We start from the raw sequence: 27,645 nt of genomic DNA on the forward strand, positions 1-27,645 counted from the left end.
TATGTTTGTTTTCTTTCTTTCTTTCTTCTTCTTTTGAGTATTTAGATTTTAGTTTTCTGTTTGTGTTGTTGTTTTATATTTTTGATTTGATTTTTTTTTAGGTTTAAGTTTAAAGTGAGAGTTTTACCAAGTTTTGCTTTTATTAGTATGATTTTTGTTTTTGTTAAGTTTTAACCTCAAATTTTAAATTTACTCTTCTTAGTTAATGCTTGGCTTAAAAGCGTTTTAAGTATTTCAGAAAGCAGCTCAAAAAAATTTATATTAAGAAGTTATTTTAAGCCAAAATTAAAATTTGGCTTAAAGGGAAACTTCTTCTTCTTCTTCTTATATGTTTGGTTAATTTAAATATTATGTTCGTTTTGTTTTTTTTTTACCTTTACTAATCTCTCCATTATTATGTTTTATTCTGTTAATATTATTTTTCAAGTTTTAGTTTATTACAATTTGTTGTTATTATTATTGTTTTTGTTCATTTTGTAGGAAATAATATAATGTTTTTCTTTTCTTTTATTAATTTAATTTTAATCATATAATGTTTTTTTTTTGTTTTGGTTTGTGTTTGTTTTACATTTATTACTTATTAATAAGTTTGTTTTATACTTAATTATTTTTTTATTTATTTTTTTGCATTACACACCATCAATTTTAAATTATGTTTATGTTTTTATTTTTGGTTTTTCATCAATGTACTTTCTAAACAAGAACAACGTTTAAATGTTTAATAAAAGAAATTATTAGTTTTTATTAATTATTGAATGTTTTTTAGTAGAATTTATGGGAGTTGTTTGTTTTTCATTTAATATTTAGTTAGAAATTGCTTGGCTTTCAAAATATCATTTTTTTTTCTCTTCATGATTTTGTTAGTCCTCTGTAAAATTTGTTTAAATTTGGGTTTTTTTTGTCTTTTAAAATGAGTTTTTTATTTAAACATTTCTTTTTTTTTTGAGAAATTGTGTGTTTGTTGGTTTGTGGAATGTTTTTACTCCTTAACCTCAAAATATTTGTAAGTGGGATTTTCATAACCATTTATTTGCATACTCGGCACTATTTTCTCCTCGGGTACAACGGGATGATGTGGCGGTGGCATTCTGGAATAAAAGAAAATTTAAATTGTAAAAAATAATATTAAATTTATTAAAATTTCTTTCAGCTCTACGTACGAGGCTTGACTATAGTCTAGTCTGGTCTGGTCTAGTCTATAGTTTAGTCTATATAGACTATAGTCTAGACTATAGACTAGACTAGACTATAGACTAGACTGTAGACTACTAGACTATAGACTAGACTATATACTAGACAATACTATAGACTAGACCAGACTATAGACTAGACCAGACTATAGACTAGACCAGACTATAGACTAGACCAGACTATAGACTAGACCAGACTATAGACTAGACCAAACTATTGGATAGACCAGACTATAGACTAGACTGTAGACTATAGACCAGACTATGGACTAGACCAGACTTTTGGCTAGACCAGACCATAGACTAGACCATACTATAGACTACACCAGACTATAGACTAGACCAGACTATAGACTAGACCAGACTATAGACTAGACCAGACTATTGGCTAGACCAGACTATAGACTAGACCAGACTATAGACTAGACCAGACTATTGAATAGACCAGACTATTGAATAGAATAGACTATAGAATAGACCAGACTATAGACTAGCCTATAGACTAGACCAGACTGTTGGCTAGACCAGACTATAGACTAGACCAGACTATAGACCTAGACCAGACTATAGACTAGACCAGACTATAGACTAGACCAGACTATTGACTAGACCAGACTATAGACTAGACCAGATTATAGACTAGACCAGACTATTGGCTAGACCAGACTATTGAATAGACCAGACTATAGCCTAGACTAGACTATTGGATAGACCAGACAATAGACTAGACCAAACTATTGGATAGACCAGACTATAGCCTAGACTAGACCAGACTATAGACTAGACCAGACTATAGACAAGACCAGACTATAGACAAGACCAGACTATAGAGTAGACCAGACTATAGACATGGACAAGACCAGACTATGGACTAGACTATAGATTAGACCAGACTATAGACTATAGACCAGACTATAGACTAGACTAGACCAGACTATAGACTAGACCAGACTATTGGCTAGACCAGACTATAGAATAGACCAGACTATTGACTAGATCAGACTATAGACCAGACTATAGACTAGACCAGACTATAGACTAGACCAGACTATAGACTAGACCAGACTATAGAATAGACCAGACTATAGAATAGACCAGACTATTGACTAGACCAGACTATAGACTTGACCAGACTATAGACTAGACCAGACTATAGACTAGACCAGACTATAGAACAGACCAGACTATTGACTAGACCAGACTATAGACTAGACCAGACTATAGACTAGACCAGAATATAGACTAGACCAGACCATAGGATAGACCAGACTATAAACTAGACCAGACTATAGACTAGACCAGACTATAGACTAGACCAGACTATAGACTAGACCAGACTGTAGACTAGACCTGATTATTGGCTAGACCAGACTATAGACTGGACCAGACTATAGACTAGACCAGACTATAGACTAGACCAGACTGTAGACTAGACCAGATTATTGGCTAGACCAGACTATAGACTGGACCAGACTATAGACTAGACCAGACTATAGACTGGACCAGACTATTGGATAGACCAGACTATAGACTAGACCAGACATATAGACTAGAGCAGACTATAGACTAGACCAGACTATAGACTAGAGCAGACTACTAGACTAGACCAGACTATAGACTAGACCAGACTATAGACTAGACCAGACTATAGACTAGACCAGACTATAGACTAGACCAGACTATAGACTAGACCAGATTATTGGCTAGACCAGACTATAGACTAGACCAGACTATAGACTAGACCAGACTATAGACTAGACCAGACTATAGACTAGACCAGACTATAGACTAGACCAGACGATAGACTAGTCCAGGCGATAGACTACAGCAGACTATAGTCTAGTTTATAGTTTAGTCTATAGTCTTGTCTATAGTCTAGTCTATAGACTATAGTCTAGTCTATAGTCTAGTCTATAGTCTAGTCTATAGTCTAGTCTATAGTCTATAGACTATAGTCTAGTCTATAGTCTAGTCTATAGTCTAGTCTATAGTCTAGTCTATAGTCTAGTCTATAGTCTAGTCTATAGTCTAGTCTATAGTCTAGTCTAGTCTAGTCTATAGTCTAGTCTAGTCTAGTCTATAGTCTAGTCTATAGTCTAGTCTATAGTCTAGTCTATAGTCTAGTCTATAGTCTAGTCTATAGTCTAGTCTATAGTCTAGTCTATAGTCTAGTCTATAGTCTAGTCTATAGTCTAGTCTATAGTCTAGTCTATAGTCTAGTCTATAGTCTAGTCTATAGTCTAGTCTATAGTCTAGTCTATAGTCTAGTCTATAGTCTAGTCTATAGTCTAGTCTATAGTCTAGTCTATAGTCTAGTCTATAGTCTAGTCTATAGTCTAGTCTATAGTCTAGTCTATAGTCTAGTCTATAGTCTAGTCTATAGTCTAGTCTATAGTCTAGTCCATAGTCTAGTCTAGTCTATAGTCTAGTCTATAGTCTAGTCTATAGTCTAGTCTATAGTCTAGTCTATAGTCTAGTCTATAGTCTAGTCTATAGTCTAGTCTATAGTCTAGTCTATAGTCTAGTCTATAGTCTAGTCTATAGTCTAGTCTATAGTCTAGTCTATAGTCTAGTCTATAGTCTAGTCTATAGTCTAGTCTATAGTCTAGTCTATAGTCTAGTCTATAGTCTAGTCTATAGTCTAGTCTATAGTCTAGTCTATAGTCTAGTCTATAGTCTAGTCTATAGTCTAGTCTATAGTCTAGTCTATAGTCTAGTCTATAGTCTAGTCTATAGTCTAGTCTTTAGTCTAGTCTATAGTCTAGTCTATAGTCTAGTCTATAGTCTAGTCTATAGTCTAGTCTATAGTCTAGTCTATAGTCTAGTCTATAGTCTAGTCTATAGTCTAGTCTATAGTCTAGTCTATAGTCTAGTCTATAGTCTAGTCTATAGTCTAGTCTATAGTCTAGTCTATAGTCTAGTCTATAGTCTAGTCTATAGTCTAGTCTATAGTCTAGTCTATAGTCTAGTCTATAGTCTAGTCTATAGTCTAGTCTATAGTCTAGTCTATAGTCTAGTCTATAGTCTAGTCTATAGTCTAGTCTATAGTTTAGTCTATAGTCTAGTCTATAGTCTAGTCTATAGTCTAGTCTATAGTCTAGTCTATAGTCTAGTCTATAGTCTAGTCTGTAGTCTAGTCTGTAGTCTAGTCTATAGTCTAGTCTGTAGTCTAGTCTATAGTCTAGTCTATAGTCTAGTCTATAGTCTAGTCTATAGTCTAGTCTGTAGTCTAGTCTATAGTCTAGTCTATAGTCTAGTCTATAGTCTAGTCTATAGTCTAGTCTATAGTCTAGTCTATTCAGTATAGTCTAGTCTATAGTCTAGTCTATTCAGTATAGTCTAGTCTATAGTCTAGTCTATTCAGTATAGTCTAGTCTATAGTCTAGTCTATTCAGTATAGTCTAGTCTATAGTCTAGTCTGTAGTCTAGTCTATAGTCTAGTCTATAGTCTAGTCTATAGTCTAGTCTATAGTCTAGTCTCTAGTCTAGTCTATAGTCGAGTCTATAGTCTAGTCTATAGTCTAGTCTGCAGTCTAGTCTATAGTCGAGTCTATAGTCGAGTCTATAGTCTCTAGTCTATAGTCTAGTCTAGTCTATAGTCTAATCTATAGTCTAGTCTATAGTCTAATCTATAGTCTAATCTATAGTCTAGTCTATAGTCTAGTCTATAGTCTAGTCTATAGTCTAGTCTATAGTCTAGTCTATAGTCTAGTCTATAGTCTAGTCTATAGTCTAGTCTATAGTCTAGTCTATAGTCTAGTCTATAGTCTAGTCTATAGTCTAGTCTATAGTCTAGTCTATAGTCTAGTCTGTAGTCTAGTCTATAGTCTAGTCTATAGTCTAGTCTATAGTCTAGTCTATAGTCTAGTCTATAGTCTAGTCTATAGTCTAGTCTATAGTCTAGTCTATAGTCTAGTCTATAGTCTAGTCTATAGTCTAGTCTATAGTCTAGTCTATAGTCTAGTCTATAGTCTAGTCTATAATCTAGTCTATAGTCTAGTCTATAGTCTAGTCTATAGTCTAGTCTATAGTCTAGTCTATAGTCTAGTCTATACTCTAGTCTATACTCTAGCCTATAGTCTAGTCTATACTCTAGCCTATGGTCTAGTCTATAGTCTAGTCTATTCAGTATAGTCTAGTCTATAGTCTAGTCTAGTCTACAGTCTAGTCTAGTCTACAGTCTAGTCTAGTCTATAGTCTAGTCTAGTCTAGTCTAGTCTAGTCTATAGTCTAGTCTAGTCTATAGTCTAGTCTAGTCTAGTCTAGTCTAGTCTAGTCTAGTCTAGTCTAGTCTAGTCTAGTCTAGTCTAGTCTAGTCTAGTCTAGTCTAGTCTAGTCTAGTCTATAGTCTAGTCTAGTCTAGTCTAGTCTAGTCTAGTCTATTCTAGTCTATAGTCTAGTCTATTCTAGTCTTTAGTCTAGTCTAGTCTTGTCTTGTCTAGTCTAGTCTGGTCTAGTCTATTCTAGTCTATAGTCTAGTCTATAGTCTAGTCTATTCTAGTCTAGTCTAGTGTAGCCTATTCTAGTCTAGTCTAGTCTATAGTCTAGTCTATAGTCTTTAGTCTAGTTTAGTCTAGTTTAGTCTAGTTTAGTCTAGTCTAGTCTATTCTATTCTATTCTATTCTATTCTATTCTAGTCTAGTCTAGTCTATAGTTTAGTCTATAGTCTAGTCTACAGTCCAGTCTATAGTCTAGTCTATAGTCTAGTCTATAGTCTAGTCTATAGTCTAGTCTATAGTCTAGTCTATAGTCTAGTCTATAGTCTAGTCTATAGTCTAGTCTATAGTCTAGTCTATAGTCTAGTCTATAGTCTAGTCTATAGTCTAGTCTATAGTCTAGTCTATAGTCTAGTCTATAGTCTAGTCTATAGTCTAGTCTATAGTCTAGTCTATAGTCTAGTCTATAGTCTAGTCTATAGTCTAGTCTATAGTCTAGTCTATAGTCTAGTCTATAGTCTAGTCTATAGTCTAGTCTATAGTCTAGTCTATAGTCTAGTCTATAGTCTAGTCTATAGTCTAGTCTATAGTCTAGTCTATAGTCTAGTCTATAGTCTAGTCTATAGTCTAGTCTATAGTCTAGTCTATAGTCTAGTCTTTAGTCTAGTCTATAGTCTAGTCTATAGTCTAGTCTAGTCTAGTCTAGTCTATAGTCTAGTCTAGTCTATAGTCTAGTCTAGTCTATAGTCTAGTCTAGTCTATAGTCTAGTCTATAGTCTAGTCTATAGTCTAGTCTATAGTCTAGTCTATAGTCTAGTCTATAGTCTAGTCTATAGTCTAGTCTATAGTCTAGTCTATAGTCTAGTCTATAGTCTAGTCTATAGTCTAGTCTATAGTCTAGTCTATAGTCTAGTCTATAGTCTAGTCTATAGTCTAGTCTATAGTCTAGTCTATAGTCTAGTCTATAGTCTAGTCTATAGTCTAGTCTATAGTCTAGTCTATAGTCTAGTCTATAGTCTAGTCTATAGTCTAGTCTATAGTCTAGTCTATAGTCTAGTCTATAGTCTAGTCTATAGTCTAGTCTATAGTCTAGTCTATAGTCTAGTCTATAGTCTAGTCTATAGTCTAGTCTATAGTCTAGTCTATAGTCTAGTCTATAGTCTAGTCTATAGTCTAGTCTATAGTCTAGTCTATAGTCTAGTCTATAGTCTAGTCTATAGTCTAGTCTATAGTCTAGCTATAGTCTAGTCTATAGTCTAGTCTATAGTCTAGTCTATAGTCTAGTCTATAGTCTAGTCTATAGTCTAGTCTTAGTCTAGTCTATAGTCTAGTCTATAGTCTAGTCTATAGTCTAGTCTATAGTCTAGTCTATAGTCTAGTCTTAGTCTAGTCTATAGTCTAGTCTATAGTCTAGTCTATAGTCTAGTCTATAGTCTAGTCTATAGTCTAGTCTATAGTCTAGTCTATAGTCAGTCTATAGTCTAGTCTATAGTCTAGTCTATTCTAGTCTATAGTCTAGTCTAGTCTAGTCTATAGTCTAGTCTATAGTCTAGTCTATAGTCTAGTCTATAGTCTAGTCTATAGTCTAGTCTATAGTCTAGTCTATAGTCTAGTCTATAGTCTAGTCTATAGTCTAGTCTATAGTCTAGTCTATAGTCTAGTCTATAGTCTAGTCTATAGTCTAGTCTATAGTCTAGTCTATAGTCTAGTCTATAGTCTAGTCTATAGTCTAGTCTATAGTCTAGTCTATAGTCTAGTCTATAGTCTAGTCTATAGTCTAGTCTATAGTCTAGTCTATAGTCTAGTCTATAGTCTAGTCTATAGTCTAGTCTATAGTCTAGTCTATAGTCTAGTCTATAGTCTAGTCTATAGTCTAGTCTATAGTCTAGTCTATAGTCTAGTCTATAGTCTAGTCTATAGTCTAGTCTATAGTCTAGTCTATAGTCTAGTCTATAGTCTAGTCTATAGTCTAGTCTATAGTCTAGTCTATAGTCTAGTCTATAGTCTAGTCTATAGTCTAGTCTATAGTCTAGTCTTAGTCTAGTCTATAGTCTAGTCTATAGTCTAGTCTATAGTCTAGTCTATAGTCTAGTCTATAGTCTAGTCTTTAGTCTAGTCTATAGTCTAGTCTATAGTCTAGTCTATAGTCTAGTCTATAGTCTAGTCTATAGTCTAGTCTAGTCTAGTCTATAGTCTAGTCTATAGTCTAGTCTATAGTCTAGTCTATAGTCTAGTCTATAGTCTAGTCTATAGTCTAGTCTATAGTCTAGTCTATAGTCTAGTATATAGTCTAGTCTATAGTCTAGTCTATAGTCTAGTCTATAGTCTAGTCTATAGTCTAGTCTATAGTCTAGTCTATAGTCTAGTCTATAGTCTAGTCTATAGTCTAGTCTATAGTCTAGTCTATAGTCTAGTCTATAGTCTAGTCTATAGTCTAGTCTATAGTCTAGTCTATAGTCTAGTCTATAGTCTAGTCTATAGTCTAGTCTATAGTCTAGTCTGTAGTCTAGTCTATAGTCTAGTCTGTAGTCTAGTCTATAGTCTAGTCTATAGTCTAGTCTATAGTCTAGTCTATAGTCTAGTCTGTAGTCTAGTCTATAGTCTAGTCTATAGTCTAGTCTATAGTCTAGTCTATAGTCTAGTCTATTCAGTATAGTCTAGTCTATAGTCTAGTCTATAGTCTAGTCTATAGTCTAGTCTATAGTCTAGTCTATAGTCTAGTCTATAGTCTAGTCTATAGTCTAGTCTATAGTCTAGTCTATAGTCTAGTCTATAGTCTAGTCTATAGTCTAGTCTATAGTCTAGTCTATAGTCTAGTCTATAGTCTAGTCTATAGTCTAGTCTATAGTCTAGTCTATAGTCTAGTCTATAGTCTAGTCTATAGTCTAGTCTATAGTCTAGTCTAGTCTAGTCTATACTCTAGTCTATACTCTAGCCTATAGTCTAGTCTATACTCTAGCCTATGGTCTAGTCTATAGTCTAGTCTATTCAGTATAGTCTAGTCTATAGTCTAGTTAGTCTACAGTCTAGTCTAGTCTACAGTCTAGTCTAGTCTATAGTCTAGTCTAGTCTAGTCTAGTCTATAGTCTAGTCTAGTCTATAGTCTAGTCTAGTCTAGTCTAGTCTAGTCTAGTCTAGTCTAGTCTAGTCTATAGTCTAGTCTAGTCTAGTCTAGTCTAGTCTAGTCTATTCTAGTCTATAGTCTAGTCTATAGTCTTTAGTCTAGTCTAGTCTTGTGTCTTGTTAGTCTAGTCTAGTCTAGTCTGTCTATAGTCTATATTATAGTCTATAGTCTAGTATAGTCTAGTCTATTCTAGTCTAGTCTAGTGTAGCCTATTCTAGTCTAGTCTAGTCTATAGTCTAGTCTATAGTCTTTATCTAGTTTAGTCTAGTTTAGTCTAGTTTAGTCTAGTCTATTCTAGTCTAGTCTATAGTTTAGTCTATAGTCTAGTCTACAGTCCAGTCTATAGTCTAGTCTATAGTCTAGTCTATAGTCTAGTCATAGTCTAGTCTATAGTCTAGTCTATAGTCTAGTCTATAGTCTAGTCTATAGTCTAGTCTATAGTCTAGTCTATAGTCTAGTCTATAGTCTAGTCTATAGTCTAGTCTATAGTCTAGTCTATAGTCTAGTCTATAGTCTAGTCTATAGTCTAGTCTATAGTCTAGTCTATAGTCTAGTCTATAGTCTAGTCTTTAGTCTAGTCTATAGTCTAGTCTATAGTCTAGTCTATAGTCTAGTCTATAGTCTAGTCTAGTCTATAGTCTAGTCTAGTCTATAGTCTAGTCTAGTCTATAGTCTAGTCTATAGTCTAGTCTAGTCTATAGTCTAGTTTTAGTCTATCTATAGTCTAGTCTAGTCTATAGTCTAGTTTATAGTCTAGTCTATAGTCTAGTCTATAGTCTTGTCTATAGTCTAGTCTATAGTCTAATCTATAGTCTAGTCTATAGTCTAGTCTATAGTCTAGTCTATAGTCTAGTCTATAGTCTAGTGTATAGTCTAGTCTATAGTCTAGTCTATAGTCTAGTCTATAGTCTAGTCTATAGTCTAGTCTATAGTCTAGTCTATCTAGTCTATAGTCATAGTCTAGTCTATAGTCTAGTCTATAGTCTAGTCTATAGTCTAGTCTATAGTCTAGTCTAGTCTAGTCTATAGTCTAGTCTAGTCTAGTCTATAGTCTAGTCTAGTCTATAGTCATAGTCTAGTCTAGTCTATAGTCTAGTCTATAGTCTATAGTCTAGTCTAGTCTAGTCTAGTCTATCTAGTCTAGTCTATAGTCTAGTCTAGTCTATAGTCTAGTCTATTCTATACTCTAGTCTCTCTATAGTCTAGTCTATGTCTAGTCTAGTTAGTCTAGTTAGTCTAGTCTATCTAGTCTAGTCTAGTCTAGTCTAGTCTAGTCTAGTCTATCTCTAGTCAGTCTATATCTAGTCTATAGTCTAGTCTATAGTTTAATCTATACTAGTCTACAGTCTAGTCTATAGTCTAGTCTATTGTCTAGACTAGACTGTGGACTGGACTATAGATTAAACTATAGACTAGACTAGACTATAGACTATAGACTATAGACTAGACTATAGACTAGACTAGAATAGGCTATACTAGACTAGAATAGACTAGACTAGACTTGAATAGACTAGACTTGAATAGACTAGACTAGACTAGACTAAACTAGTCTAGTCTATAGTCTAGTCTATAGTCTAGTCTATAGTCAGTCTATAGTCTAGTCTAGTCTAGTCTATAGTCTAGTCTATAGTCTAGTCTATAGTCTAGTCTATAGTCTAGTCTATAGTCTAGTCTATAGTCTAGTCTATAGTCTAGTCTATAGTCTAGTCTATAGTCTAGTCTATAGTCTAGTCTATAGTCTAGTCTATAGTCTAGTCTATAGTCTAGTCTATAGTCTAGTCTATAGTCTAGTCTATAGTCTAGTCTATAGTCTAGTCTATAGTCTAGTCTATAGTCTAGTCTATAGTCTAGTCTATAGTCTAGTCTATAGTCTAGTCTATAGTCTAGTCTATAGTCTAGTCTATAGTCTGGTCTATAGTCTAGTCTATAGTCTAGTCTATAGTCTAGTCTATAGTCTAGTCTATAATCTAGTCTATAGTCTAGTCTATAGTCTAGTCTATAGTCTAGTCTATAGTCTAGTCTATAGTCTAGTCTATAGTCTAGTCTATAGTCTAGTCTATAGTCTAGTCTATAGTCTAGTCTATAGTCTAGTCTATAGTCTAGTCTACAGTAGAGTCTATATAGTCTAGTCTATAGTCTAGTCTATAGTCTGGTCTATAGTCTAGTCTATAGTCTAGTCTATAGTCTAGTCTATAGTCTAGTCTATAGTCTAGTCTATAGTCTAGTCTATAGTCTATCTTCTATAGTCTAGTCTATAGTCTAGTCTATAGTCTAGTCTATAGTCTAGTCTATAGTCTAGTCTATAGTCTAGTCTATAGTCTAGTCTATAGTCTAGTCTATAGTCTAGTCTATAGTCTAGTCTATAGTCTAGTCTATAGTCTAGTCTATAGTCTAGTCTATAGTCTAGTCTATAGTCTAGTCTATAGTCTAGTCTATAGTCTAGTCTATAGTCTAGTCTATAGTCTAGTCTATAGTCTAGTCTATAGTCTAGTCTATAGTAGTCTATAGTCTAGTCTATAGTCTAGTCTATAGTCTAGTCTATTCTAGTCTATAGTCTAGTCTATAGTCCAGTCTAGTCTATAGTCTTGTCTACAGTCTAGTCTTTAGTCTAGTCTGTAGTCTAGTCTATAGTATAGTCTATAGTCTAGTCTAGTCTGTAGTCTAGTCTAGTCTAGTCTATAGTCTAATCTAGTCTATAGTCTGGTCTATAGTCTAGCCTATAGTCTAGCCTATAGTCTAGTCTATAGTCTAGTCTATAGTCTAGTCTATAGTCTAGTCTATAGTATAGTCTATAGTCTAGTCTATAGTCTAGTCTATAGTCTAGTCTATAGTCTAGTCTATAGTCTAGTCTATAGTCTAGTCTATAGTCTAGTCTATAGTCTAGTCTATAGTCTAGTCTATAGTCTAGTCTACAGTCTAGTCTAGTCTATAGTCTGGTCTATAGTCTAGTCTATAGTCTAGTCTATAGTCTAGTCTATAGTCTAGTCTAGTCTAGTCTATAGTCTAGTCTACAGTCTAGTCTATAGTCTAGTCTACAGTCGTCTATAGTCTAGTCTATATAGTCTAGTCTAGTCTATATAGTCTAGTCTAGTTTATAGTTTAGTCTAGTCTATAGTCTAGTCTATAGTCTAGTCTATAGTCTAGTCTATAGTCTAGCCTATAGTCTAGTCTATAGTCTAGTCTATAGTCTAGTCTATAGTCTAGCCTATAGTCTAGTCTATAGTCTAGTCTATAGTCTAGTCTATAGTCTAGTCTATAGTCTAGTCTATAGTCTAGTCTAGTCTATAGTCTATAGTCTAGTCTATAGTCTAGTCTATAGACTAGTCTATAGTCTAGTCTATAGTCTAGTCTATGGTCTAGTCTATAGTCTAGTCTATAGTCTAGTCTATAGTCTAGTCTATAGTCTAGTATATATCTAGCCTATAGTCTAGTCTATAGTCTAGTCATAGTCTAGCCTATAGTCTAGTCTATAGTCTAGTCTATAGTCTAGTCTATAGTCTAGTCTATAGTCTAGTCTATAGTCTAGTCTATAGTCTAGCCTATAGTCTAGTCTATAGTCTAGTCTATAGTCTAGTCTAGTCTATAGTCTAGTCTACAGTCTAGTCTATAGTCTAGTCTACAGTCTAGTCTATAGTCTAGTCTATATAGTCTAGTCTAGTCTATAGTCTAGTCTATAGTCTAGTCTATAGTCTAGTCTATAGTCGGTCTATAGTCTAGTCTATAGTCTAGTCTATATTCTAGTCTATAGTCTAGTCTATAGTCTAGTCTAGTCTATAGTCTAGTCTACAATCTAGTCTATAGTCTAGTCTACAGTCTAGTCTATAGTCTAGTCTATATAGTCTAGTCTAGTCTAGTCTAGTCTATATAGTCTAGTCTAGTTTATAGTTTAGTCTAGTCTATAGTCTAGTCTATAGTCTAGTCTATAGTCTAGTCTATAGTCTAGTCTATAGTCTAGTCTATAGTCTAGTCTATAGTCTAGTCTATAGTCTAGTCTATAGTCTAGTCTATAGTCTAGTCTATAGTCTAGTCTATAGTCTAGTCTATAGTCTAGTCTATAGTCTAGTCTATAGTCTAGTCTAGTCTATAGTCTAGTCTACAGTCTAGTCTATAGTCTAGTCTACAGTCTAGTCTATAGTCTAGTCTATAGTCTAGTCTAGTCTATAGTCTAGTCTATAGTCTAGTCTATAGTCTAGTCTATAGTCTGGTCTATAGTCTAGTCTATAGTCTAGTCTATAGTCTAGTCTATAGTCTAGTCTAGTCTAGTCTATAGACTAGTCTACAGTCTAGTCTATAGTCTAGTCTACAGTCTAGTCTATAGTCTAGTCTATATAGTCTAGTCTAGTTTATAGTTTAGTCTAGTCTATAGTCTAGTCTATAGTCTAGTCTATAGTCTAGTCTATAGTCTAGTCTATAGTCTAGTCTATAGTCTAGTCTATAGTCTAGTCTATAGTCTAGTCTATAGTCTAGTCTATAGTCTAGTCTATAGTCTAGTCTATAGTCTAGTCTATAGTCTAGTCTATAGTCTAGTCTATAGTCTAGCCTATAGTCTAGTCTATAGTCTAGTCTATAGTCTAGTCTATAGTCTATCTATAGCTAGTCTATAGTCTAGTCTATAGTCTAGTCTATAGTCTAGTCTATAGTCTAGTCTATAGTCTAGTCTATAGTCTAGTCTATAGTCTAGTCTATAGTCTAGTCTATAGTCTAGTCTATAGTCTAGTCTATAGTCTAGTCTATAGTCTAGTCTATAGACTAGTCTATAGTCTAGTCTATAGTCTAGTCTATAGTCTAGTCTATAGTCTAGTCTATAGTCTAGTCTATAGTCTAGTCTATAGTCTAGTCTATAGTCTAGCCTATAGTCTAGTCTATAGTCTAGTCTATAGTCTAGTCTATAGTCTAGTCTATAGTCTAGTCTATAGTCTAGTCTATAGTCTAGTCTATAGTCTAGTCTATAGTCTAGTCTATAGTCTAGTCTATAGTCTAGTCTATAGTCTAGTATATAGTCTAGTCTATAGTCTAGTCTATAGTCTAGTCTATAGTCTAGTCTATAGTCTAGTCTATAGTCTAGTCTATAGTCTAATCTATAGTCTAGTCTATAGTCTAGTCTATAGTCTAGTCTATAGTCTAGTCTATAGTCTAGTCTATAGTCTAGTCTATAGTCTAGTCTATAGTCTAGTCTATAGTCTAGTCTATAGTCTAGTCTATAGTCTAGTCTATAGTCTAGTCTATAGTCTAGTCTATAGTCTAGTCTACAGTCTAGTCTATAGTCTAGTCTATAGTCTAGTCTATAGTCTAGTCTATAGTCTAGTCTATAGTCTAATCTATAGTCTAGTCTATAGTCTAGTCTATAGTCTAGTCTATAGTCTAGTCTATAGTCTAGTCTATAGTCTAGTCTATAGTCTAGTCTATAGTCTAGTCTATAGTCTAGTCTATAGTCTAGTCTATAGTCTAGTCTATAGTCTAGTCTATAGTCTAGTCTATAGTCTAGTCTACAGTCTAGTCTATTGTCTAGTCTATAGTCTAGTCTATAGTCTAGTCTATAGTCTAGTCTATAGTCTAGTCTATAGTCTAGTCTATATTCTAGTCTATAGTCTATTCTAGTCTATAGTCTAGTCTATAGTCTAGTCTATAGTCTAGTCTATAGTCTAGTCTATAGTCTAGTCTATAGTCTAGTCGAAAGTCTAGTCTATAGTCTAGTCTATAGTCTAGTCTATAGTCTAATCTATATTCTAGTCTAGTCTATAGTCTAGTCTATAGTCTAGTCTATAGTCTAGTCTATAGTCTAGTTTATAGTCTAGTCTATAGTCTAGTCTATATTCTAGTCTAGTCTATAGTCTAGTCTATATTCTAGTCTATATTCTAGTCTAGTCTATAGTCTAGTATAGTCTAGTCTTTTCTATAGCCTATAGTCTAGTCTATATTCTAGTCTATAGTCTAGTCTATATTCTAGTCTATAGTCTAGTCTATAGTCTAGTCTATAGTCTAGTCTATAGTCTAGTCTATAGTCTATTCTATAGTCTAGTCTATAGTCTAGTCTATAGTCTAGTCTATAGTCTAGTCTATAGTCTAGTCTAGTCTATAGTCTAGTCTATAGTCTAGTCTATAGTCTAGTCTATAGTCTAGTCTATAGTCTAGTCTATAGTCTAGTCTATAGTCTAGTCTATAGTCTAGTCTATAGTCTAGTCTATAGTCTAGTCTATAGTCTAGTCTATAGTCTAGTCTATAGTCTAGTCTATAGTCTAGTCTATAGTCTAGTCTATAGTCTAGTCTATAGTCTAGTCTATAGTCTAGTCTATAGTCTAGTCTTAGTCTAGTCTATAGTCTAGTCTATAGTCTAGTCTATAGTCTAGTCTATAGCCTAGTCTATAGTCTAGTCTATAGTCTAGTCTATAGTCTAGTCTATAGTCTAGTCTATAGTCTAGTCTATAGTCTAGTCTATAGTCTAGTCTATAGTCTAGTCTATAGTCTAGTCTATAGTCTAGTCTACAGTCTAGTCTATCGTCTAGTCTATAGTCTAGTCTATAGTCTAGTCTATAGTCTAGTCTATAGTCTAGTCTATAGTCTAGTCTATAGTCTAGTCTATAGTCTAGTCTATAGTCTAGTCTATAGTCTAGTCTATAGTCTAGTCTATAGTCTTGTCTATAGTCTTGTCTATAGTCTAGTCTATAGTCTAGTCTATAGTCTAGTCTATAGTCTAGTCTATAGTCTAGTCTATAGTCTAGTCTATAGTCTAGTCTATAGTCTAGTCTATAGTCTAGTCTATAGTCTAGTCTATAGTCTAGTCTATAGTCTAGTATATAGTCTAGTCTATAGTCTAGTCTATAGTCTAGTCTATAGTCTAGTCTATAGTCTAGTCTATAGTCTAGTCTATAGTCTAGTCTATAGTCTAGTCTATAGTCTAGTCTATAGTCTAGTCTATAGTCTAGTCTATAGTCTAGTCTATAGTCTAGTCTATAGTCTAGTCTATAGTCTAGTCTATAGTCTAGTCTACAGTCTAGTCTATAGTCTAGTCTATAGTCTAGTCTACAGTCTAGTCTATAGTCTAGTCTATAGTCTAGTCCATAGTCTAGTCCATAGTCTAGTCTAGTCTATGGTCTAGTTTATAGTCTAGTTTATAGTCTAGTCTAGTCTATAGTCTAGTCTATAGTCTAGTCTATAGTCTAGTCTATAGTCTAGTTTATAGTCTAGTTCTATAGTCTAGTCTATAGTCTAGTCTATAGTCTAGTCTATAGTCTAGTCTCTAGTCTAGTCTCTAGTCTAGTCTATAGTCTAGTCTATAGTCTAGTCTATAGTCTAGTCTATAGTCTAGTATAGTATAGTCTAGCCTAGTCTAGCCTAGTCTAGTCTAGTCTAGTCTAGTCTAGTCTAGTCTAGTCTAGTCTAGTCTAGTCTAGTCTAGTCTAGTCTATAGTCTAGTCTATAGTCTAGTCTATAGTCTAGTCTATAGTCTAGTCTATAGTCTAGTCTATAGTCTAGTCTATAGTCTAGTCTATAGTCTAGTCTATAGTCTCGTCTATAGTCTAGTCTATAGTCTAGTCTATAGTCTAGTCTATAGTCTCGTCTATAGTCTAGTCTATAGTCTAGTCTATAGTCTAGTCTATAGGTTCTAGTCTATAGTCTAGTCTATAGTCTAGTCTATAGTCTAGTCTATAGTCTAGTCTATAGTCTAGTCTATAGTCTAGTCTATAGTCTAGTCTATAGTCTAGTCTATAGTCTAGTCTATAGTCTAGTCTATAGTCTAGTCTAGTCTAGTCTAGTCTAGTCTATAGTCTAGTATAGTCTAGCCTAGTCTAGTCTATAGTCTAGTCTATTTTTCTAGTCTAGTCTACAGTCTAGTCTATAGTCTAGTATAGTCTAGTATAGTCTAGTCTCTTCTAGTCTATAGTCTAATCTAGTCTAGTCTATAGACTATAGTCTAGTCTATAGTCTAGTCTATAGTCTATTCTATAGTCTAGTCTATAGTATAGTCTATAGTCTAGTATATAGTCTAGTCTATAGTCTGGTCTATAGTCTAGTCTATAGTCTAGTCTATAGTCTAGTCTATAGTCTGGTCTATAGTCTACTCTATAGTCTAGTCTATAGTCTAGTCTATAGTCTAGTCTATAGTCTAGTCTATAGTTGGTCTATAGTCTAGTCTATAGTCTAGTCTATAGTCTAGTCTATAGTCTAGTCTATTGTCTAGTCTATAGTCTAGTCTATTGTCTAGTCTATAGTCTAGTCTATAGTCTAGTCTATGGTCTAGTCTATAGTCTAGTCTATAGTCTAGTCTCTAGTCTAGTCTATAGTCTAGTCTATAGTCTAGTCTATAGTCTAGTCTATAGTCTAGTCTATAGTCTAGTCTATAGTCTAGTCTATAGTCTAGTCTATAGTCTAGTCTATAGTCTAGTCTATAGTCTAGTCTATAGTCTAGTCTATAGTCTAGTCTATAGTCTAGTCTATAGTCTAGTCTATAGTCTAGTCTATAGTCTAGTCTATAGTCTAGTCTATAGTCTAGTCTATAGTCTAGTTTCTAGTCTAGTCTATAGTCTAGTCTATAGTCTAGTCTATAGTCTAGTCTATAGTCTAGTCTATAGTATAGTCTAGTCTATAGTCTAGTCTATAGTCTAGTCTATAGTCTAGTCTAGTCTAGTCTATATTCTAGTCTAGTCTATAGTCTAGTCTATAGTCTAGTCTATAGTCTAGTCTATATTCTAGTCTAGTCTATAGTCTAGTATAGTCTAGCCTAGTCTAGTCTAGTCTAGTCTAGTCTAGCCTAGTCTAGTCTAGTCTAGTCTAGTCTAGTCTAGTCTAGTCTAGTCTCTTCTAGTCTAATCTAGTCTATTGCCTATAGACTATAGTCTAGTCTATAGTCTAGTCTATAGTCTAGTCTATAGTCTAGTCTATAGTCTAGTCTAGTCTATAGTCTAGTCTAGTCTATAGTCTAGTCTAGTCTATAATAGTCTAGTCTATAGTCCCGTCTATAGTCTAGTCTAGTCTATAATAGTCTAGTCTATAGTCCCGTCTATAGTCTAGGCTGTAGTCTAGTCTATAGACTGGTTAATAGTCTAGTCTGCTGTTAAGTCTATAGTCTAGTCTATTGTCCTATGTGTAGTCTAGTCTATTGTCCTGTGTGTAGTCTAGTCGTTTCTATGGTCTAGTATATGGTCTAATCCATAGCCTAGTCTATAGTCTATAGTCTATAATCAAGCTATAGTCTAGTCTATAGCCTAGTCTATTGTCTAGTTTATAGTCTATAGTCTAGTTTATAGTCTATAGTCTAGTTTTCAGTCTAGTCTTCTGTTTAGTCTACAGTCTAGTCTATTGGCCTGTGTATAGTCTAGTCTTTTCTATAGTCTAGTATATGGTCTAATCCGTAGCCTAGTCTATAGTCTATAATCAAGCTTATAGTCTATTGTCTAGTCTACAGTATTGTCTATAGTCTAGTCTATTGTCCTGCATATAGTCTAGTATAAAGTCTAGTCTAGTATATAGTCTAGTATATAATTTAGTAGTCTAGTCTAGTATATAGTCTAGCCTATAGTCTTGTCTATAGTCTTGTCTATAGTGTAATCTATAGTCTTACCTATAGTTTAGTCTTCAGTCTAGTCTATAGTCTATTCTATTGTCCTGCATGTAGTCTAGTCCGTAGTCGAGTGTATAGTCTAGTCCATATTCTAGTTTAAAGTCTAGTGTATAGTCGAGTCTATAGTCTAGTCTATGGTCTAGTTCATAGTCTAGACAATAGCTTTGTCTATAGTCTAGTCTTCAGTCTAGTCTATATTCTAGGCTTTGGTCCTGTAGATAGTCTAGTCTGTAGTCTATTATATAGTCTAGTCTACAGTGTAGTCTGTAGTCTTGTATTATAGTCATTGTTATAGTATAAGTAGTGTGAACTGAAATCTAGTTTATGGTCTTGTGTATAAAAAAACATTTTAAATTCGCTTTTATTTCACTCACCTGATCAACTTCAATAAAACCTTGCGCATGTGGCGAACGAGCTGTTCTCCACTTGGCCACAGCAATGCCCACAAATATGGCTGCCATTAAGGCGATGCCGGCAAAGGATAAAGTGAAATAGACATTGCGACCCTCCTTATTCGCATGCGCCGGTGAATGAGAGAATTCTCTGCGTAGAGAGAAGCTCTGCAAAAAGAAAGGATATGTTTTAGGTAAATACGGGTATAGAGAGCGTAAGCGAAATACCGATTCGCGATGACCCAAATCATGGGACATGAAGTGTTGGACAGCAGGTTCGGCCTCTTGATGGGCGACGGCGGCGGCTACATCCTCCACAGCACGCTGGACAGCCTCATCATCCACGGTGGGCAGGATGGTTTGGGTTTTGGTGCTGTGAAAAGAGAAATAGAAATTAATATGATAAACTTGTTTAAAATTTGGATTACTTACCTTAAGGTAGCCTCCAAATATTCCTCAGCTGCCAGATCTTTGTCACTGTGAGCAATTTTTGTGGGATCTACGATAGACTCATCTTTGCTGGTTTTGGATTCTTCACTGGTAAAGGCTCCTGAATCTTGTTCGGCTTTAACCATATCGTCCACTTTCTTGGCCTCCAAACGCAATTTTTCCTCACGCAATTTCTCACGTTCAGCAGCTCTTTGCTCCTTGCGTTGTTTCTCGGCCAAACGTAAACGTTCCTTTTCGGCAACCTTGCGTTCAATTTCCACACGATATTTATCTAAAATGGCAGCCTCAGCTTCTTCACTCATGCCCAAAGAAGAGCCGGGAATGTCATCTTTACTGCGCAAAGCCAAAATGTAATCATTCATGAGCTGAGAAATCTTATTGGACAATTCAGGATAACGTTTAAGCATGGTCATGGACTGATTAACAGCACGATCGATATCAATCAAACGTTCCAAAGTGCGAGGACGTTCTGAGGCGGCAGCCTCCAAACCGCCAGCACCACCGGAATTCAAGAGATGACGATAATGAGCCAAAGCATGAGCACGATCCTTGTGTAAAGCACGCAATAATTTCTGCAAACATTTCTCCACATGATGAGCCTTTAAAAGTAAAATTGTACAAAACATATAATACCGCAACTCAGTAACACATTTTGTTTTTAAGAGAAGAAAGAGGAAACGTAATGTAGGAGAAGGAAAGGAATGTTGAACACACACACACAACATGAAATTCTTGAAAATATATTTCTTACACGAACGAGATGATTATGTGTGAGTTGGGGCGAGAGTTGCTGGGACTGTCAGTCACACAGTCAGTCAGTCTGTCTGTCTGTCGGTCTGTCTGTTCGTACATTTTAAACTACTTACATTTGGTGGTTGCTCTGTTAGGGCCTGTGTGTAGCATGTCATCGCCTCACGTTTACGTTGATTTATGTGTGCCAAAACACGTTGCTGATGCATGGCTGCCAATTGGTGTTTTTCCGCATTACCTTCCTCTTCGAGTGCCTGAACAGAAGTCTAAAATTACATTCCCATATAAAGATGTATTGTACATTTAAGAGAGAAAGATTATCAGAAAGAAGTTGGCTTTTTTTTTTTTGGTTTTGTAAATTTTGGCTAAAAATTTGAAAATTTTCTTAAATATTTCTTTTTTTGGTGTCATGATTTTTGTTTTGTTGATTTTGGGTGATTTTTTTTGCGATAGAAACAAAGAAGTTTTGCTGGGAATATGTTTAAGAAACTGTGTATTGGTTCTAACTACTAATGGGTTAGTTATACAAAAATACAAATGTTGTTCGAGTTTGAGAAGGTTGGGTGGGATCTGTTTAAAATGTTAAACTACTGAGTGCAAATTCTACTAAAGAAATCAACCTTTAAATAAAAGTATTCAATATGTTTTCAAAAAGGAATTCCTTTTTTATCTAAGGAATTCCTTTAGACTACCATCAACATGCAGTTTACGATTAACATGAGTTAATGGTGTGAATTTTTAAACCAAAATGAGGAAAACGAGGGGGGGGGGGGGAGGTAGTGAAATGACAATGAGTGAGTGGATTGACAAAAATCTTATGTTTGGGGGAGTAAGTGAATAAATTTGAATATATTTAAAAAGAATACGCACAGTGACAAAGTGAATGAATAATAATTCCTGTTTAATAGTTTGTAGAGCTCCTACAAGATTTGGGAATTCAAATTTCTGAAAGTCTTTAAAATGAAGCCTTTATAACAGTGCAATATTGAATTTGACTCAGGACAACTGTGTGCTCATTTTTGCTGTTGAATCGATTCAATCTTTGGACTAAATGATCGTATTGCTTAGGAGAATATCGAACTTTGAAAGATGCATAAAGTAGTTCCAAAATTGTTGGCCTAAAGTTGCACTCTAATCTTTGGGAAATTGGGAAAGATGTAGTGAAGGTAATAGGAAGAGAAACTAGATCGTGTACATTTGCGAAATCAGTCGTCATGAATAACCGTTTGATCATTTATTCGAGCAGCAGTATAAGTGATTAACTGCATAAAAGCGAAATTCATTTCATCTTCCTGGAACCGATATACCAGGTTCAAATCATTCGCTGCTTGAAAGCGGAATTCATTTCCTTTTCCTGGAGGCTTTACACCATTCAATTCAAATGATTCGACTTCTCAATAGCCCAATAGTTCCATCAGTTCAGTTTTGGAATAAATTCCGTTAAAACCGAAACATCAGCTTAAACAATGTTGTAGTTTAAAACAGTGGGAGATTCGGAAGAGATGTGGTCTTCCGAATCTCCCACTAGCTTTATCGAAGCTACCAATCTGTCAACCGCAAAAGAGAATGGACTGTTTCTGGTGTTTTGAGTAAGTCGTTTATCGTGGAATAGAGAAGGAGAATAATAGTAAACATTGATGATAATAAAGGTATAGTTTTCCAGAACGGAGCAAGATAAATGTTAGCAGGTTCTCAAGAGCCAACAATGTGTAATCGATCTCTATAAGCTACCAATCCGCAAAAGAGGATGGACTGCTTGTCTTTTGAGTAAGTAGTTTATCGTGGAGAAGGGAATAAAGGTATTGCTTCCCAGAATGCTGCAACACAAATGTTAGCAGCTTCTCAGAGCCTACCTCTTGAGCGTAATGAGATGAAGGAAAAGGAATTCATTACCTTTATTAGTAACAGATGTCTTCGTAATGACAAGAACTCCCATGCTTTGATTACAACTTCTGAAGGTTCATCGGAGACAACGCATTAGTTTGCACGACCATGATGGAGATGAAGCCATCAGAGGCACATTCCCTTCTCTAAATCATGAAAATATTGGACAATGACTTGGTCATCGAATTTGCGGTTAGTTCTTACTAGTTAGGGATCCTCTTAAGGATGCTCATTAAGTTTGATCCACGATTGGCCAGAAAACAGAGTAACTGAAGTTTAAGTTTCTGACAGTGAATAGATCTTTGATAGAAGATCTTGAAACTCAGCGACCCTAAAGTTTTCTCAATTATACAGGTTTTCCCATCCCGAAACTCCACTGTGTCGATTCAATGGTTCAGATGAGACAATCAAAAGATATTTTATATTAAAGCTGGAGGAGTTTTAAACCCTGTTGACAATATTTTGAAATCTTTGGACGATCTTGAAGCTGTTCACTTCAGCTTAAAAGTTGAGGAACAGCATTAGATCAGAACTCAACCAATTTTCTTAAAAAATAAGATCCAGTCTAAGATCCATTTGTACAGAAATCGTTAAATTTTTCTTAATTTTGGAAGTCTGTGTTGTTGGAGCAACAAACATCAACTAAATCTGCACAGATATATATACAAAGCATTGCAGGGTTTTAACTCTGGATGTTTTAGATCTGGGTCACAATTGTATTTTTCTTAATTTTGAAAGTCTGAGTTGTTGAGGCAACAAATTTAAACTTGAACTGGACTGTAACCCAAAATTTATTTCAGTAGTTTCAACTTTGAAAGTTTAAGATCTGGAACACCATTGACAAGTTTGAATTGGAAAAGATTTGAAGAATTCTTCAAGGTATTTTGTTGTTGTTGTAACAGTTCGACTGTGGCCGGGGGAAAAATTTCAATTGATACAACTGTCGCTGGATTGACAATCTTTGGCCGAATATGACTCGGGACGTTCCGGAGCGAAGATCCAATTGTCGTTGGGAACGTTTTGTAATTTTGCTTTGATTTGGAAGTTTAAATGTCAAAACAAATGATCGCGGATTGAATTGATCTAATTCTAGAAGATTTGTTGAAAATTAAAGAGCTTTAGCATGGATATGATCTAAAGGCTTTGGAAATTTTAAGTTCTCTTATTAAGGAAGTTTTATAACCCCAAATAACTTGCATAAGATTAAATCTAGTGGACAACTTTTGGAAAATTTTAAGAATTTTAAGAGTTTTTTAAAGGAATCCTATGTATATATGATTTAATCTTTAAATTCTTTAATATGAAAGAACTGTTTTAAGTTTCTAATAGTTTCCTTTATGTTCTAATAACATCTGCCTTTACAATACAAAAAAAAAACCTTTTCTCTTAGCCACTAACAACCAAATACAGTTCATAAACATACTCCACAAGCCTCATTAAGTCTCCATGGGAATAGGTTATTTAGAAAAACCAGGGGGTAGGAATGTGAATAGTAACGCATTTTCTGCTTTAAATGTATATAAATTTTTTCTGCTTCTTTTTGCTTTAGATAATTAGATTACAGATAATTTTCCAACTAACTAAATTTTATAATTTGCTTATTATATTTATTATTTTATGGTAATTGTAGTGGTAAAGTACAACAGAAAAAAAAACATAATTTTAGTAGTAGTAGTAGTGGTAGTATTATTATTGTTGTAAATAAATGTAGTATTTAGTAGTAGTAGTAGTAGTAAAAGCAACAAAGCTTTGAAAAATAATCAGATTAATAACCAATTTATGTATTTAAAATTATGTATTATTACAGCAAATCATTATCATGTTTATTTAGGGAGTAATCAAATATTTTAGCTAAATTTCAAATTAAATTTATTTTGATAATCATTATCATCATCATCATTATCATTAGCACCATACTACAGAAAATTTAATATATTTATTATAAAGATTTATATTTATACAATATATATAAAAGCTTCATATCTGATGATTCTTTCGCTCCCATTATTATGCACAACTACAACTAAAGAAAAAATAACACAGAATACATAAACAAATACGTTTACTTGATACAGATACACTAAATAGTTATATACAAAGACATAAACATACTAATAATGTAATGATAAGAAAAGAAACTTCAAATGATAAAGAAACAAAAAATTTTCCAAACTAAAATCGTCAACTTTTTGTTAATGTTATAGTAATGAAATGAAATGTATATGAGCAACTTAAACATGACTTGTAACTTAAAAATATATTTAGTTTAGACAGTTAAGAGTTTGTACTAGTTAGGCTGCTATTGCCTTAAAATATATTTAATTAAAAATTGCTTGAAACTTACCTGGAAACGTGCTGTCATTCTCTGTTTGAAACTTTGGGCAGCCTTTGGGATCAGCCAAACGCATATCTTGATATTTTTCCTCCAAATCAGACCAGTCCTTCATGACTCGTGTTACCTTTTCACGATGCGATTCCTCGAGGCGCTGTTGGGCTTCCTTGTTTTAGAATTTATTTGGGTTTTGATAATTAAAAAAAATGCCTGGGCATGGGAAAACACTTACTTTTTGACTTACTTTGTAGCTCTGGTGTTCATAATGGGGATCGAAGTGTGTAAAGTAAGGATCGGGTGTGGGTTGTCCGGTTGTGGGTGGCATTGGCAAATCACCATTTGATTTGCTGTTAACTTCTCCACCCAAAGTTTTTTGTTCTTCCTTCTTTGTCAGCGTAGGTTTAGCACCACTAGAGCTACCCTGTTGATCATAATTATCTGCTGTATCTTCTTCATAATTATCCTCCACAGAATCATATTCAGCATTAGCATCATCTCCTGTGGCAGCCGCTTCATCGGCAGCCATTTCATCTTCTTCATCGTCGGCCAATAAATCGTCTTCATCATCATCGTTATCTTCCATATCATCACCGTTGTCTTTAGAGTAGTTGGAATCATTGTCCTCGCTGCTGATATCATCTAAATCATCATTGATGGGATTAGTGATTTCAGCTGGGGGCAAAACGGGTAAATCGGTTTTCTTAACGCGTATTTCATCGGCTAAAGAAAGAGAAACAAAAGAAAATTCCCTTCAGTTTTAAGAAATTTGCTAAATAACAGGAAAATTGTTAATGTAAAGGAAGGTTTTTGTGAAATTGAGGTAATCTAAAGCAATCTGAATAAATTTCAGGGACATTGCATGCTTATTTTGTCATCTACGAAACTTATTTTTTAATAAAATCACTTTCGATTTAATTCTTTGCAAAATCGGCCGCAGGATGCTGAAAGAAATTTCTTTCAAAAATCTTTGATATAACAAGTTGTTAAGAGAAACCTTTAGAATAACTTCTAGAAGAAAGTTTTTGCGATACTGAGGAAATTGGAACATTATTTCGACTTTAAAGCAACAGAACTTTTGATAGGAAAGAGTGGAACGTCTAAAACAATGGTTTATTACATGGAACAACAAGATATATAGGGAAAGAAAGATTCCAACATTATTAGTGACTCAAACTCAATCACAAACAAGATCCATACAATCAACTTCAACTCTCCAGGAAGAATTGGGGAGATTATTATTTAATTCGGAAATATTAACTGATTCAGCATTGAAGCTATCAACCTTTTTTAAATCTAAAGATTAGATTTCGTTGGTTCGAAGGACCAATCAGTTTCTGCGACTTGTCAACAGTAGTTTTGTATCTGGATCAATATCAATATCTCATTAGCGGACAACATCTATGGCTATTCAACAGAGAACAGAAAGACCAATTGTATTATAAACTAAAGGTTTCATTAGTAGCTGATTACCTGCCACCCAATCCAGCAATATTTGTTACAAAAGATCATAGGAGTGCACTGAATAAAGACAGGGATTGTTTGGATCAAAGGACCAATTGATTAAAGGAACTAAATAAAAATCGAAGACACCACAGCAAGAATCTTGAACCTTAACTTTCTGCGAATCACGGGAACTTTACAATAATGGTTTTGGATATCATATTGTCGGCTTGAAGGACCAATATTTTCGTAATCAGGAGATCTGATCAACTACATATTAATCACAGAAATACACACTAACACGCAATTGACAGTCCAGGAATATCAAATGGACCTTGGCATCAGTAGTATTTGATCAAGATCTGGTATTTGTTAACGCGATCCCTGCGATCAATCTTTGGTGCAATATTCGACAAGTAGTTGGAACATAACAAGGATAGTTTGGTTTGATGGACCAATGATTTGGGCAAGCTATCTATTTGTATATATCTAGCTATCTATCTATCTATCTAGATCTACTAGCTATGCGAGCGAGCGAGCGAGCGAGCGAGCAGCGAGCGAGCGAGCGAGCGAGGAGCGAGCGAGCGAGCGAGCGAGCGAGCGAGCGAGCAGCGAGCGAGCGAGGAGAGCGAGCTAGCGAGCGAGCGAGCGAGCGAGCGAGCGAGAGCGAGCGAGCGAGCGAGCGAGGAGCGAGAGCGAGAGAGCGAGCGATCGATCTATCTATCTATCGATCTATCTAGCTATCTATCTATATATCTAATCTATCTATCTATCTATCTATCTATCTATCTATCTATCTATCTATCTATCTATCTATCGGAAGAAATCTTGTAGAAAATGTTTTTAATTGATTTCGAAGCAGATCTTGGACAAGGGTCCTAATGGACGAGATACATATTTTTGATTTGGCTTGATCAACAATATCAAATTACAATTTTAGATTGTCGGTTCGGAGGACCAATTACATAAAAGCGAGCGGATTCTGGGTTGGTTTTAGGTTTAACTCATCCTTTCCCTATAATATTTAAGATATCTTCTCAAAGTTGTATAAATCTCTTTTTAATTGTTGAAGATTTAATCCCAGAGATTTTTCAATCCTTTAGCTTTTCATTTTGCTATACTGCTCCCTTTATTTATCTGTATTCTTAGAGAATCTTTAAGCTAAAGAAATTTACAGGCCAATTGGTCACGTTTATCAAACATTTACTTTTCGAAATTGGGTTATATTTATTATTAGTTTGTTGGCTCTCGTCCTCTTTGACAAGGAATGCTATGTGAGAATGAATGTGAGCGAGTGTGTTTTGTGCTAGCTGTCTGTGTTTGTGATTTTAATCTCCTTCCGCTAAACTAGATACTTCGATTTATTCCAACACATATCTAGCGCATATTTAAGTCATTTGTAAAACAAACAATATTTTTTTCTTATTCTACTATTTCCTTTTTGTGTGTTTTAGTTAAGGAAAAGTATATGTTAGTGAGTGTGTTTAGAGCAGGAGATAAGTGAAGGAATGTGTGTGCGTGTGTAGGTAGTTAGGTGGAGGGTTTAAATACTTTAGATTCATACTCACTTTTAAAATGTTTTGGACAGCATACAAATTCAACACCCGAAAACAAGGAAATGCCACATGGCAACAACATGGCAAAACTACGCATTTGCATGCCACGCTCTTGACAAGCAGCAGCACCAGTCTGATTCCACCTAACGAATGGCCAGCAACGTGAAGCATTGTGTATATGATCGAATAGACAACCTTCGGGTACTAATAAAGCATCCGATTGGAATGGTCCTTCTACAACAAAAAAAAACATAAAACGGTCAGTTGCAAACTAAGTATAACAAACTACAACGACGACGGAAAGCTAAAGCTGTTGTTGTTGCTCTTCCTATTGAGACTTTAAAACAGAATTAGTTGTTTGTAAATAATATAGTTAGAACTTACCCAAGCAACGGAATGGTTTAATCCAACGATGGGCACCCTTACATTTATTAGCATTCAATGCACCCTGACGACACCAGCCACCTATTTTCTGATAGTGTGATGATTCTACTATATTGGTAATATCTCTGTTGGGATATGCCTGCAATTT

At 34.6% G+C, this 27,645-nt stretch overlaps 1 protein-coding gene across 1 annotated transcript; it reads right to left on the reverse strand.

Moving 5' to 3' along the window:
* Positions 1–535: 535 nt before the first annotated feature.
* Positions 536–27,645, reverse strand: LOC119611110 (amyloid-beta-like protein; the record flags this gene model as incomplete). Its single annotated transcript, XM_037966578.1, is given in 11 exon segments — positions 536–1,075; positions 1,077–1,088; positions 18,684–18,869; positions 18,930–19,074; positions 19,134–19,750; positions 20,018–20,167; positions 24,130–24,177; positions 24,179–24,283; positions 24,350–24,837; positions 27,126–27,347; positions 27,498–27,645. Coding segments are annotated over 11 exon segments (2,217 nt in total), but the record flags the coding sequence as incomplete, so codon positions are not given.

Source organism: Lucilia sericata, unplaced genomic scaffold (assembly GCF_015586225.1).
Source record: "Lucilia sericata isolate MDLA Ls3-8-SP2 unplaced genomic scaffold, ASM1558622v1 Contig001363F_arrow, whole genome shotgun sequence".
In the NCBI taxonomy this organism is placed as follows: Eukaryota; Metazoa; Arthropoda; class Insecta; order Diptera; family Calliphoridae; genus Lucilia; species Lucilia sericata.